Below are 13,758 nucleotides of genomic sequence, written 5' to 3'. Positions count from 1 at the left end.
TATAGGCAAGATTGGCAAGTGTAACTTTTTACCACTTTATACCCTTTCTTTTCAATTTAAACTCTACGCAGGGCATGGCTCTGGTGGCACACACACACACACACACACACACACACACACACACACACACACACACACACACACACACACACACACACACACACACACACACACACACACACACTGAACAAGACAACATTGATGTTAGGCTATAAATAAACATTTCAACAGCTTGGCGAGGCTCTGCTTGACAAAACAAAGTCTCGCGAGATACTGGGGATAGACGTTACCTACCTAAACGCTGTTCCTTAGCTACCTACCTGAGGACAGACAGGCGTCTGACGGTAAAGAGAAATGTCGTTTCCTTACTCATATTCATGTACGATTATTATGCATTGATGTGGTAGCAGGGCAACGGTCGACATATTCGGTTTGGTGTTTTATCACGACATATGCTCATATTGTCCGAAACCATTGCCATTTTGTACGACGCTAGTTCTCTATACTACGTGACCGACGACAACTAGCTAATGTTTGCTAGCTGGCAAAGTATTCAGTGCGGTAGTAGTAGTGGTTGAACTCGTCTTTCCTGCCACCGTCGGCTAGATAAGCAATAATAAAATGTGTCTTTGTGTTTAATACTGCGGTTAAACTGTCACTACGTGGTTACTACAATGTCGGGCGTAACATTATTCCGGTGTCATTTCTTGTTTGTCTTGAGAATAGGAGATTTTGGCTAACCAGCACTTGACAGGGACGTCAAGTTAATTGTTCCTAGCCTTAGGTGCCAACGCTAGCTTTATTTACAAGGTGGGAACCACCTCGTACATGGCTATCTCCTGCTGTTTCAGCAGACCACATTGGATTAATAATCAATACTCTTAGTCTGTGCACAAGAATCCGTCTAAACGACTCATGGTAAAACGCTAAAATTGCGATTTCATTACCGGAAACCCCATATGCGCTACAGGTGAAGGTTTGTGAGTGACAGCTAGCAGGCTTGTTTCTGAAGGCACTGGTTCTATGGTTTTGGTTTTGGAGAGCTGACAATTTTCACATTAAGGATTGAGACTGGAATGTGAGTGTTGTTCTACACATTGGCAGCTAAGAGTACGCTCTCACAATGTTTGCCAGCTAGTTACCCACCATAGCTAAGGTTGCTTTCTGAACGTCAACCTGGCTTGTCACAAGAAGTTGACCGTTAACTGCTAGCACTAGAACTAATCCACCGTCAGGCGAAGTGAGCGATGCTGCAGGATAGTGTTGTTCTCTGTCAAGGTTGCAGAATAATATTTTAGCACTACCGAGATGTAGCATTGCAGCAAACACAGCAAGGTGATAAAACGAAAGCACTTGGTGTCAATGTCATGTGAGGAGTTAACCTTGGAACAGTGGATTTTCCACCCGCGTAACGTGACCCTGTGATAGACCCCTTCCTGAACATGACGACTCGGAAACTACACGTTGCTTAATCATCTTCCTCAGTCTTATATCAGTAGTGTACCGGTATTTTAATGCCTTGTTAGAGAAATCGATTATGTACCAGTGACGTGCGGTCAACTTTATGGCTGGTGAGGCACTGACTTTTCCAATATCAGATTTTCAAATATATAATACTACAGCTACAGTTTTAGTAAATTTATCAAATAGGCCTACCGATAAGTTTCATATGCCATAGCTTTCTTAACATAAGTTAGGCCTACATAATAAAACATGCTGCATTTCCGTAGAGTAAATGCTACTAGATCTCTCACTCACACACACACACACACACACACACACACACACACACACACACACACACACACACACACACACACACACACACACACACACAGGATTCAAACAGTGGTTTCACATAAACCACACTGCACCAATGTGGACAAACAGGAGCATCACAGCAGAGGGAGAGGAGACGAGGAGAGAAGAGGAGAGGAAAGGAGAGGAGGAGAGAAGAGGAGGAGAGAAGAGGAGAGGAGAAGTGAGGAGAGGAGAGAGCAGGAGAGGAGAGCAGAGGAGAGGAGAGGAGGGGAGAGAAGAAGAGAGAAGAGGAGAGGAGAGAAGAAGAGAGAAGAGGAGAGGAGAGGAGAGGAGAGGAGGAGAGAAGAGGAGAGGAGAGGAGGAGAGGAAGAGAGGAGAGGAGGAGAGGAGAGGAGAGGGGAGGAGAGGAGAGGAGAGGAGGAGAGAAGAGAGGAGGAGAAGAGGAGAGGAGATGGGAAAAGAGAGGAGAGGAGAGGAATAGTGAAGAGTGTAAGCTCCTTCAAAGCCCACTGCTCTCACACACACAGGATTCAAACAGTGGTCTCACATAAACCACATCACGGCGGATGCTCAATGAAAGACACACACACACACACACAGGATTCAAAACATGGTGTCATATAGACCGCTGAGCACCACGGCGAACAAACTGGTGTGATAACGTTTGTGATAAGCACCGGATTCTCGTGCAAATGTAGGCCTACATCTACTTGTACGAGGCTACGACATTTAAACAGAGATTACTACACAAGCTTCGATATGGTCACCAAATATTTTGGGACTGTCATTTATGTTATGCCTACACTTTGGAATTAGATCAGAGTCTTGTAGTTACACGGGTATATTTGATTTACCTCAACGGTACCCTGTACTCAACTTTACAAACAGTTACAGGGCACATGAGAATCCTGTTCAGATCACAAAAGCTACCACCACACCAGACAGAATCACGGCGGATTCACTCACTCCCCACGGGTCTCACAAACACAGGCTTCACACACATAGGAAACACTGATCTTACCTTTAACTCGTAGGCTACATCAGGTCCATGCGCCGCTCTTTTCCTTCACTTTGGAGTTGCGCATGCTAACGTTACTTTAGCCGGTGCTGTTCATCCAAAGCCACATCTATTCGAGACGCACCAAACGTCCAAAGCAATTTGGCATTGAATATGAATATGAGTAGCCGCGAGGATTTGTGTTTCGTGAGGCTCCTTAGTCCTTAGTAAATTGTTAAGTCGTAAAATCCCATGCGAATGGTCTTCCACACATTCTCGCCGGTTGCAAAAAAGAGATAGGGGAAACAAAAATAGTTTCTGTTGTACCACTCACTTTGAAATGATCGGGTAGTTATAATCTTCTGATCGGTCATCTGCAGTAGCAAACCCTTCAGCTCTGTCGGTCCTCCATTCTTTATCACATATTTTCCCCTTGGAAATCCAACTTTGAGAATGCTCTTAGTTTCGTTATGAAATCCACTTGTAGCAGTCAAAGAGAACAAGCTAGCCAACAACACCGACTGACAATATTGTGAACTTCAGATTCGCTATGACGTAACTGGCCAGCAATACTCTCAACGCCAGAAGGAGTCTGCGGCCAGGCTACTGCTGGCCTCACCACTGTATATTTCAGTGGGCGTTATGCCAAAGCGTTCAGAGTAAAGAAATGATAATCACACGTAGAAAATAGTAAAAAAATTATCAGGAAATGAGGGCACACCATACATACTTCTATTAAGTGTATAAAAACGTTTAATACAATATTACCAGGTTGCATTCACAGAACGAGCAAAATGGCGCATGCGCTCAAGCTTGTTAACGAGGTATTGCGCAATCCGGGGGTGAGGCAAATTCAGAGTTTCCCCAAATTCGGCGTATTCGGAGGAATTTGACATGAAATGGGCAAATATTACGATTTTGGCCACAAAAATGATTGAGAACGAGTGAAACAGTTTAAACACTGCTCAAATGGTAGTTATGGTGCAGATGCTAGACAACAATAGCTGTTATTGTAACTATTATTCACATTTACTGCATCTCATCATAATCATCTGGAGCTGGTGAGGCCGTGCCTCCCCTGCCGTATTGGAGTGCACTTGCCTGTTATGTACCTAACACAAGCAGGTAATTGGAGTGCTTCTGGGTCTTATCCTTTTTTCCTTGGTGCTCATTAGTGTAGGGTCTTTCAAACTTGGTCCAGAAAGACAGATGCTGAGGCACTCAAGGTTGCAATTTTTTTTACTTTTTTATTTGGCTACAATGCCTACGCGTTTCGGCCCTTATGGCCTTCTTCAGGGCGTATCGATCGATTATGTACCTAATGAAAGAAGTAAAATAATTGATATTACTAAACTTGATACAGATGTGAGCTTGAGATACCTTGTCAGTTTACTGTGTTCAAACCATATCCTTCAAATATGCAACTCGAGTTCTAACTTCTATGTTTAATTAACTGAGGGAAATAAGCATTATCCCCCAACACACACACACACACACACACACACACACACACACACACACACACACACACACACACACACACACACACACACTCCACCGCCACCAAAAATGAAAAAATGCTACACTATCTTCCATTTTTAAAAAATGATCAATTCATTTTATTCACTGATTTTCCTCCCAGATTAAAGATGTCTCACAATGATGAAGGGTATGTGGTCCGGATCCGTGGGCTGCCATGGTCATGCACGCAAGAAGAAGTCGCCTCCTTTTTCTCAGGTGAATGTTTTTCTTTTAGTCAGTCACAAGCATCCTAGGTACTGTAGCAAGCTAAAATGTAATTGAATGGAAATTGCAAGCTCTGCTGATTAGTTTCATGCATTCTCTTTCAGATTGTGACATTGTTGGCAAAGTGAATGGGGTATGTTTCACCTACTCCAAGGAAGGAAGACCTAGTGGAGAGGCCTTTGTAGAGTTGAAAACATCAGAGGATTTTAAGAATGCGTTGGCCAAGGATCGCAAATACATGGGGCATCGGTACATTGAAGGTAAATGCCTATCACTTACACCATGTGATATCACGTTACAACAATACAGACACACATTTAAAGTCAACAGAACTGGTGCTCAGAATGCTCAGAATTCTTAGGATCAATCCAGATCTGGAAAAGATATTTCATGTGGTTCATGAAAATGGCAACACTTCTCTTAAAGTCTTTTTAGAAAGATAGTTTACTTCATCTCCTAGCCTTCTGTAGTTGCTGTTGTTCCCTAGGTAGCCATATGTGCAGGTACTGTTACCCGCCTCTGAACTGTGCTGTGCCCGTTATGCAATCGCTCGGCTAAGGCCCCAGGCATCTACTACTTGCAGGGAGTTAAATTTTGCATTCTGTGTGTGCGTCTACAGCTTTCAACAGTTCAAACCTGATAAAATATGCAGCTACAAAGGGAGCAGCGGCCAAGAAGGCAAGGCATTCGCTCTGTTTCATAACACTGTGTGTGTGTGCGTGCTGCAACGCATATTTGTTTTTGTCCAGTACAAAGTGACTTCGCTGCGCTACATATGACATTGAACCAGGTCACTTCAGTGTGGTATACGACACAGAGTTATGTGATAAAGCCTGGTGCAGTAGAGGAAACGTGCAAAACTTGTTTGTAGAAGAGCCCAGGGCGCAATTATCACAACCAAAGAAAATCAGGGTATACCTGTATATCAGGGTTTGCCATTATATCTCTCCCTTGGTCTCCCTCATACCACCCAAAAACAAAAAAAGACCCCAAAAAAACCCAAAACGTGTGAGATGCTGTGCTGTTGCAGTGTTTTAAGTCGAGCTGCAGTCAGATGGACTGGGTTCTGGATGTTTGCAGATGAGCCCAAGGCGTAACTCTTCACTTGCAAGCAAACAAAAACAATCCAAGCAGAAAGGGTTCCTCATCTATCAGGGTTTACAACTATCTCTTTTGCAGTGTTTAAGTCAAACCGCAGTGAGATGGACTGGGTTCTGAAGCGCTGCGGCCCCACAGACTACGACAGTAGCAGCGGCTGCACGCTGCGCCTCAGAGGCCTCCCCTTTGGCTGCAGCAAGGAGGAGATCGTACAGTTCTTCGCAGGTACTCAGGGACGTCACGTTTAACGGCAATGACGTCTACAAACAGTTTATATATATATATATATATATTTAAAAACAAAAAAAAGCAAGCATAAACAAATTTTGAGCATAGCAACACTGTTTATTTTTTGCTGGTGCCTTGCGTTTTTTAAGTCTTCTGGCCTACAAATGTAATTTGAAATGGTCTGAAATGTTTTCTAAAAGCAAAGAAATGACCGGTCGTTTGTGCTGTTCACTGTATGCAAAAGTCATCCAAGTGAATTAAATGTAAGTTGGTGATGTGTACACTTTGAAATCTGTGTGCAATGTCAGTAATGGGTGTAATAACCAGTAAATGTATTATTTAAATTCTTCAACCAAGTGTTATTTTGGGAAAATAATGTTCCTATAAATCTGAATTGGTGGCAGGGTGTGGTTTGTTTTGTTTTTGGGGGTGTTTGTGTTCTGCTCATCTCTCCACAGTTTGGGAATCTGCTGCGGCTCTGTTATAACATGTCTCCCCTTGTGGGGTTATTTGTCCTTTGGGTTAAAGGGTTGAAAATCGTTCCAAATGGGATAAGATTGCCGATGGACTACCAGGGGAGGAGCACAGGGGAAGCCTTCGTGCAGTTTGCCTCAAAGGAGATAGCAGAAAAGGCACTGGGGAAACACAAGGAAAGAATAGGGCACAGGTGGGGCCAGCAAGACTGGGAAATGGGAACTGGGGGCTGTGGTTGGACTGTGCTCTCACTTTACTGTGGGGCCCAGGACCGGGGGGAGGGGGAGGTGGAGGGAGGGAGAGGGGAGTGGAATGGGTGTGTATGTGTGTGGGGGGGATGCGGGGTAGGGAACAGGGTTGGGCGGTGGGGGGCAGGGTTGGTTGGGATCATGCATCTTTCTGCTCTAGAACAAAGATGTACCATTAATATCCATTTCCATCTCAACCTTCCCTCATTTCCACTCATGGGCTACTGATCTCACCTTGTTCTCCATAACACTTGGAGTTTCTGTAAAAGGCACAGATCATAGATCCTATGGTTGATTGATAGTGGGTGGAATGGTTTGCTGGGGGTCAAAAATGTTTCTAATTTAGCTGGAAATGAAAAGTCCTCTTGTGTGGCTGTATTTTAATGAATGAAGTTAATCTTAGCTCATTGGAGTGGTAACTCTAGGTATTGGCTTTAAACCACTGAAAAAAGTAATTGTATCATCAAGGCTCAGATAGCTTTATTATGGCTATGTGTAAATATGCATAAGATGTGACACCTTTTTTGTATCTCGTAGCACATTGTGATGTTGTGCCTCTTGGAACCCAGGTACATCGAGATATTCAAGAGCAGTCGCAATGAGATCCGGGCATACTACGAAGTGCCCCGCAGGATGATGCCTCAGCGGCCGGGTCCGTACGATCGGCCAATCATGGGGCGCGGGGGCTTCTTTGGGCCTGGTCCGGGTAGAGGCGGCGCGGTTCTGGACCAGATGCGCAGTGGAGGCGGCGGATACAGCGGAGGTGTGTTACCCCTTACTGCAGTGGTCTCCAAATAGCAGCCCGAGGACCAAATCTGGCCCGGACATGGCAAACATTTGGCCCGCACAGTTTGCCTTTTTTGTTGTTGTTGTTGGGCCACCATATTGTTAATGTTTGGGTTTTTTCATGTTTGCGTATTGTAAGTACTACAGCATGAAGTCACCATCTACCTCTGTCTGTGTTTTAAAGGTTACGGAGGCTTTGACAACTACAACGGCTTCAATAACTACTGCTTTGGCAACGGCATGTTTGAGGAGAGGGGCGGCAGGGGCGACCGCAGCAGAGGTAGGAGGACCAGGACCCTTTAAAAGTAGCCTGTGACCGGGCTCATTTGGCCTGGGAAACATGACGTGTGTGTGTGTGCGCACGTTTGTGTGTGTACGTGCGCGCGTGTGTGTGTGCGCGTATGTACGTACATACATGTGCATGTGCATGTGCTTGTGTGAGTGTGCGCCTGTGTGAGAATGCATGCATGCCTGGGTGTTATTTTGTTGGTGTGTGTGTGTGTGAGAGAGAGAGAGAGAGAGTGAGAGAGAGAGAGAGGTATGTGTATGTATGCATGTGCTCACGTGTGACTGAGAGCTTGCATAATGCTGTATTGTCTTTTTTTTCTATTCATGTGCCTATGTGTATGTGTGCATATATGTGCACCTGTGTGGTTTCTTTGTGTTTTTGATTCCTGCTGTGTGCAGGTGTGTTTGTAGTCAGCAGTGGTAGCCATGGGGATTATGGTGGGGGCAGTACAGTTGTGTGTGTGTGTGTGTGTGTGTGTGTGTGTGTGTGTGTGTGTGTGTGTGTGTGTGTGTGTGTGTGTGTGTGTGTGTGATATTTATGTGTGTGTGTTCCTGTAGGCAGCAGTAGTAGCCATGGTGATATGGTAGGGGCATTAACGTGTGTTATTAATGTGTGTAAAGTGTGTGTGTGTTTTTGCAGGCTGCAGTAGTACCCATAGTGATTATGGTGGTGGCATTAATGTGTGTGTTCATGTTATTACTGTGTGTGTGTTCCTATAGGCAGCAGTAGTAGTCATGGCGGCTATGGTGGGGGCGGCGACAGCAGCAGTTCCAGTTTCCACAGTGGCCACTTCGTGCACATGAGGGGCCTCCCCTTCCGAGCCACAGAGGCCGACGTCGCCAGCGTGAGGCCACACACCATCCACACTCACTCACTTAGGAGCAGTATCCGGCTATACCGACTGAGGGCCTCCGCACATTGGCTCCGACAGCACTGCGGAGCACTTTCGCTTCCGACACTATTCTGAGCCCCAAACCCAATTTCACACGAACATAGCATGGAAAGTCAATGGGCGGCTCCGACAAAATAGAACTTGCCTCTAATCGCTAGCCGACATCCGCGAATGGCCGCAGACATCGGCGTCGGTGTGTGAGGTTCTATTGACATCAATGGAATCGAACTTTGGCGGAGCAGTGCTCCACACTTTGTCGGAGCCGATGTGCGGGGGCCCTTAGGAGCAATATACAGCTATACTCACAGACATTTAGAAGCAATATAGAGCTATACTCACTTAGGACCAAATAAACCGGGCACTCACAGACAGTTAGGAGAAATATGCACAGACACTTAGGGATATTTAGCCTTCAGTAAAATACATGAAAAAGTGAATTAGTGTTAAGTGTCAGGTCCAGCCCGAGGTCATTTGCTAAGCCTGCTCCGTCTGGGCAGCCGAGACAAAAATGTTAAGGAGATGGGCTTTAGATCGGAGGGTTGCTGGTTCGAATCCCACCCTTCTACTACCTACCTCATTCCTTGAGCAAGGCACCTAACCCCACACTGTCACCAATACCCTATAAACAGAGGCGCATCTTGCCACCAGGTAAGGCAGGCAGCCGCTTGGAGCTCCCAAGCCCCTAGATAGTGAATAACAGCCCACACATTACCACAGTAGTGGCGATTTTGGTTCAAATGTTGATTCTTTTGCATTTTTGCTTGGGGCCCCATCTGATCTTAGAATCGCTTCTGCCTATAAATTGCTTTGCATAAAAGCATCAGCTAAATGTAATTTATTGTAAAGATTTGTGCAAGGCAATTTGTTTTGATATTTCACCGGTTATAACCAAGTGTGCTTCTGAAGACATTTTTTGTTTCATCAATGTTCTTTGAAATACGCGTCTGTAAATAAGACACAAGTCTTTCCATCGCTCTTCCATTGATGTTTCAGACAGGTTTATTCACTGATGAGTTAGTGGATTTGTGTTGATTTTTGGTGTGTGTTAAATGTGTAGTGATGTGTGTCTCCTGTGTCATTGCAGTTCTTTGCGCCGCTTCACCCCATGCGCGTCCGCATCGACGTCGGCCCGAATGGCAAGTCCACTGGGGAGGCAGACGTGGAGTTCGCTTCGCACGAGGATGCCGTGTCAGCAATGTCGAAGGACAAGAATCACATGCGTACGTATGCGTCTGTCTGTCTGCCTGCTTGCCCTGTCTGCTCCCCTCTGCTTGCCCAGTCTACAGTACACATCTCCGCTTTCCTTTGCCTGCCTTGCCCATTCCCCTCTGTTCCCCTCCTCTCCGCTTTCCTCTGCTCTGCTCCATTCCCCTCCACTCCTCTCTGCCCCCCTCCACTCCTCTCTGCCCCCTCCACTCCCCTCTGCCCCCCTCCACTCCCCTCTGCCCCCTCCACTCCCCTCTGCCCCCCTCCACTCCCCTCTGCCTACCCTGTCTGTTCCACTCCTTTCCTCTCCTCTCTGCTCCTCTCCACTCCCCTCTGCTTTCCTCTGCTCCGCTCCGTTCCCCTCCGCTTCTCTCTGCCTACCCTGTCTGTTCCACTCTTTTCCCCTCCTCTCCGCTCCTCTCCTCTCCCCTCCCCTCTGCTTTCCTTTGCTCCCCTCCACTCCACTCCTCTCCGCTCCTCTCTGCCATCCCAGCGCTGCTCTCTTTGGAAGCGTCACATCAGGACCCGCAGCCTCCAGGATTATGTGAGGAATTTGCTAAAGCTGCTCAAAGATAACGGCTGGTATAGAGAGAGGCCATAATGGCGGGCCACTGTTTAGTGAGCTGCGCAGCGCTGCGCACGGTGCCCCAGGCCTGACCTCTACACTCTGTTGTCATTGTCAAAGCACGTGGGGTCAAAACATGGGGCTTTCTGATTGTTTGTGCCCTGCCCTGTCCTGCCTTGGTCTGTCACCAGAGGTGGCAGGTGAACATTACACGAGTTGAAATCGTACACAGGAACTATTATTTATTTGTTCGTTAGTCCAAGACGAGTCAAATCAGTATTTTAGAGGAGGGACAACATGATTTCAGAGCAATACAACTTTTTTAAAGTGTGAAAGATACCAGATCACTGTATTTGGCACCATGTGAGAACCCTCAGGTGTGGTACATTTCAAGGAATAGTTTGTCAATGTAACAAACGTGCTTTACTCGCTTTATGTATTCTCCAACTTCTCTCTTTTCTGTCTCTCTTTGCAGAGCATCGTTACATTGAGTTGTTTTTAAACTCAACTTCAAGCGGAGGATCTGACATGGGTCAGTATCATTATTTTTCAAAAATCAATGTAGTTCTCCATGTTGTTTGGTTGCTGTGTGGTATGCAGACAGGTGTCAAAAGTAAAAATAAAAGTGAATTCATGGTGTAAGTATGACACTAGCACATGCTATTGCATAGATACATTTGCTCCATTGTACCTAATGAGGAGGTAGATAAACTGTTTTGTTACTAAAAACCTAACAAGAACCCAACACAAACTTGATCAAACCAGCACGGGGTCAGCTGATCATAAGACTAGTAAACGGGTAAACAGGACTAATAAACAGGTCTACTGGAAGCAAACTGTGTTTCTTTTTTTACTTTTACTTTTGCTTTTGACACCTCTGGTGGTTTGAAATGTAACTGGTATGGTGTGTTGTTGTGCAGGTCGCGGGGGTGGTGGCGGTGGCGGTGCGTTCTACAACAGCTCTGGAGGCGGCATGGGCTCACGAAGCAGCGGACTCCGAGGAATGTTCTAGAAATACACTCTGCACTGGGGCCTATACTACAAAGCTGGTTCAGGAGTAAACCAGGTTAAGCTAAGAGGTAATTCATCTAATAGAAGATGATCTATTTAGAGCTCTTAACTTAACCTGGTTTACTCCTGAACCAGCTTTGTAGTACAGACCCCTGGTCTCTTCAGAGTGGCACCGTTTTCAACCCAAAGTTGGAAGAGTTGTTTTTGTATTTGGATGTTTTCACATGTTCATAAAAAATGTACTTAGAATATTTCCAGTCTCAAAGAGTGGAATAATAATAAAAAAGAAATGTCTATTACACACATATATAAATATATATAAATATATATATATTTGGGATCATTACGTAGGCTAATAACCAGCTATTGTAAATTTTACTTATAAATTAAAGTTTTATATAAAACTCTTGTCACTGTTCATGGTTCATTGTGGGGTTTTTAAAATGTTATGCGATAATTTGACAAGATAGATTTTTCTGTTTACTGTTTCATGATCAGAGATCCCTTTACTGTAGTTTTTTTCTTCTCATTTTTCATTTTATAAAGGCTATATGTTTGCTTGAGTTGTGCAGTTGTCGGGGTGATTATCTCTGAATATTTCAAGAGCTAACCCGGAGACACAATAAAGACAACACTGCTATATTTTACAACCGACCTCCAGCTATGTTTTCATTGTCATGACTGGTTCAAAGCACAAGTCAGGGTCCCCCTGGTATGTAAACAGTGACAATACTGGACATGCTCTGCCCAGAATTGTTTCTAAACACAAGCAAAATTGGTGAGGCGTGGGTTGACATCTCACTAGAGATGCACCGGATCCTACGAAAGGGTTGAAACACATAGCCTATTCGCACATGTGGGCCCTTTTTATTACGTTGGCTAAAACTATTTTTTAGACTCATTGGCTTACTGCCACACTGCCTGCAATGGCCACTTCCAAAGGGCTTTCACTCCATGCAGCGATTGGGGTTGTGAAAGACTGACTGAAATGCCTAGCTACGTAAAAACTAGAGATGCACCAGATCCTGATTTTTAGGATCCTACCGGATATTGGATCCACTGCTTAAGATCCTGCCGGACCTGGACCCTGTGAAAAACCCTATTATCCTGCCAGATCCGGAACCGGATCTTGGATCCGGTGCATCTACTTCTCACACTAATTTATCTAAAAGTACAGTATGTATCACTATTGCTACACAATATTCAGTCCATGATGGCATATCGGTCACCTACCGTAATTCTTCCACATGGTGGACCTTTAAACTGATAAGTGCAAACCACTATGACTTCAATTGGCAATACCATGACTCAAATCCCAATATGACTGGATTAGTGATTGTCTTAAAATCCTTTGCAATGCAGCACATGATGGAGTGCAATGTTTCCCCATAGACATACTGTAGTGTGTTAACGAAGCACAAAGCCACCAGGACGTGCAGTGTAGCGTTGCTGTCTGTCTTTCACACGTGGGTCTTGTATATTTCGCAGGTTCTCGACGTCATACTGGAATGCCCTCCCAGCTCAATAGCTCCAAACACAATTAATGCTCCAAGTAATACACACACACACTCAATAGACACAGGTCCATTCCTACAGTATGAGGTGTTTATTTGAAATCTGGTGAAAATGTGATTCTTAAAAGCGAACATTCAACAATGGTTCTTCAGTAACCTTTACTCTGCCAAAAACTGCTTTCTAAACAGCCTTTTCATTTTTTGCTTTCTTTCAAACCATCTGAATGAGGACTGCGCTCAGCCTGGGGGCCGATGTCCACAGTTGCGTTTTGTGTGTGTGTGTGTGTGTAGGCTGTATACCAGACAGCCAGACGCGATGGCAACATTTGAATCTGTGCTTGACACTGTGCTCTCACACAAAAACAAATACAATCAACAGATACAACCATCAGTGGTTTGAGTCAATATTTAGCCTACTGTACAACAATTCACATTTGAAATATCTTAGCCATTTTATGAAGGATTTATGGTACAGTTTTGTTTTTTTCCAAAATACATGACTGGCATAAATTAATTATATAAATCATATTGAAAATCTTTCCAGTTGCAATTAAAAAAGAAAACATAGAGAGGAAAAAAAAGAGAGGAAATACCTTGGGCAGTCATGGGTGAGCGGTGGGCAGTCATGGGTGAGCGGTTAGGGCGTCAGACTTGCATCCCAGAGGTTGCCGGTTCGACTCCCGACCCGCCAGGTTGGTGGGGGGAGTAATCAACCAGTGCTCTCTCCCATCCTCCTCCATGACTGAGGTACCCTGAGCATGGTACCGTCCCACCGCACTGCTCCCCATGGGGCGCCACTGAGGGCGGCCCCCTTGCACGGGTGAGGCATAAATTCAATTTCGTTGTGTGCAGTGTGCAGTGTTCACTTGTGTGCTGTGGAGTGCTGTGTCACAATGACAATGGGAGTTGGAGTTTCCCAATGGGCTTTCACTTCACTTTCACT

At 45.1% G+C, this 13,758-nt stretch overlaps 1 protein-coding gene across 1 annotated transcript; it reads left to right on the top strand.

Moving 5' to 3' along the window:
- Nucleotides 1-266: 266 nt before the first annotated feature.
- hnrnph3 (heterogeneous nuclear ribonucleoprotein H3 (2H9)) lies at nucleotides 267-11,955 on the top strand. Its single transcript, XM_063192084.1, has 11 exons — nucleotides 267-344; nucleotides 4,401-4,495; nucleotides 4,609-4,764; nucleotides 5,684-5,827; nucleotides 6,359-6,497; nucleotides 7,122-7,315; nucleotides 7,523-7,618; nucleotides 8,347-8,471; nucleotides 9,604-9,739; nucleotides 10,766-10,822; nucleotides 11,211-11,955. The coding sequence occupies exons 2-11, from the start codon at nucleotides 4,408-4,410 to the stop codon at nucleotides 11,300-11,302; spliced, it is 1,227 nt and encodes a 408-aa protein (XP_063048154.1). The 5' UTR covers nucleotides 267-344; nucleotides 4,401-4,407; the 3' UTR covers nucleotides 11,303-11,955.
- The last annotated feature ends 1,803 nt before the right edge of the window (nucleotides 11,956-13,758 follow it).

The sequence above is a fragment of the Engraulis encrasicolus genome, chromosome 24 (genome assembly GCF_034702125.1).
Source record: "Engraulis encrasicolus isolate BLACKSEA-1 chromosome 24, IST_EnEncr_1.0, whole genome shotgun sequence".
NCBI lineage: Eukaryota > Metazoa > Chordata > Actinopteri > Clupeiformes > Engraulidae > Engraulis > Engraulis encrasicolus.
This window is presented reverse-complemented; position numbering and strand designations above follow the sequence as displayed.

Excerpts from the sequence above, each read along its gene's own strand:
- hnrnph3 (XM_063192084.1), top strand. The coding sequence starts at position 4,408 with ATGTCTCACAATGATGAAGGGTATGTGGTCCGGATCCGTGGGCTGCCA. Across the intron at positions 7,619-8,346 it reads CAGGGGCGACCGCAGCAGAG|GCAGCAGTAGTAGTCATGGC; the intron begins GTAGGAGGACCA and ends GTGTTCCTATAG. Across the intron at positions 8,472-9,603 it reads CAGAGGCCGACGTCGCCAGC|TTCTTTGCGCCGCTTCACCC; the intron begins GTGAGGCCACAC and ends GTGTCATTGCAG.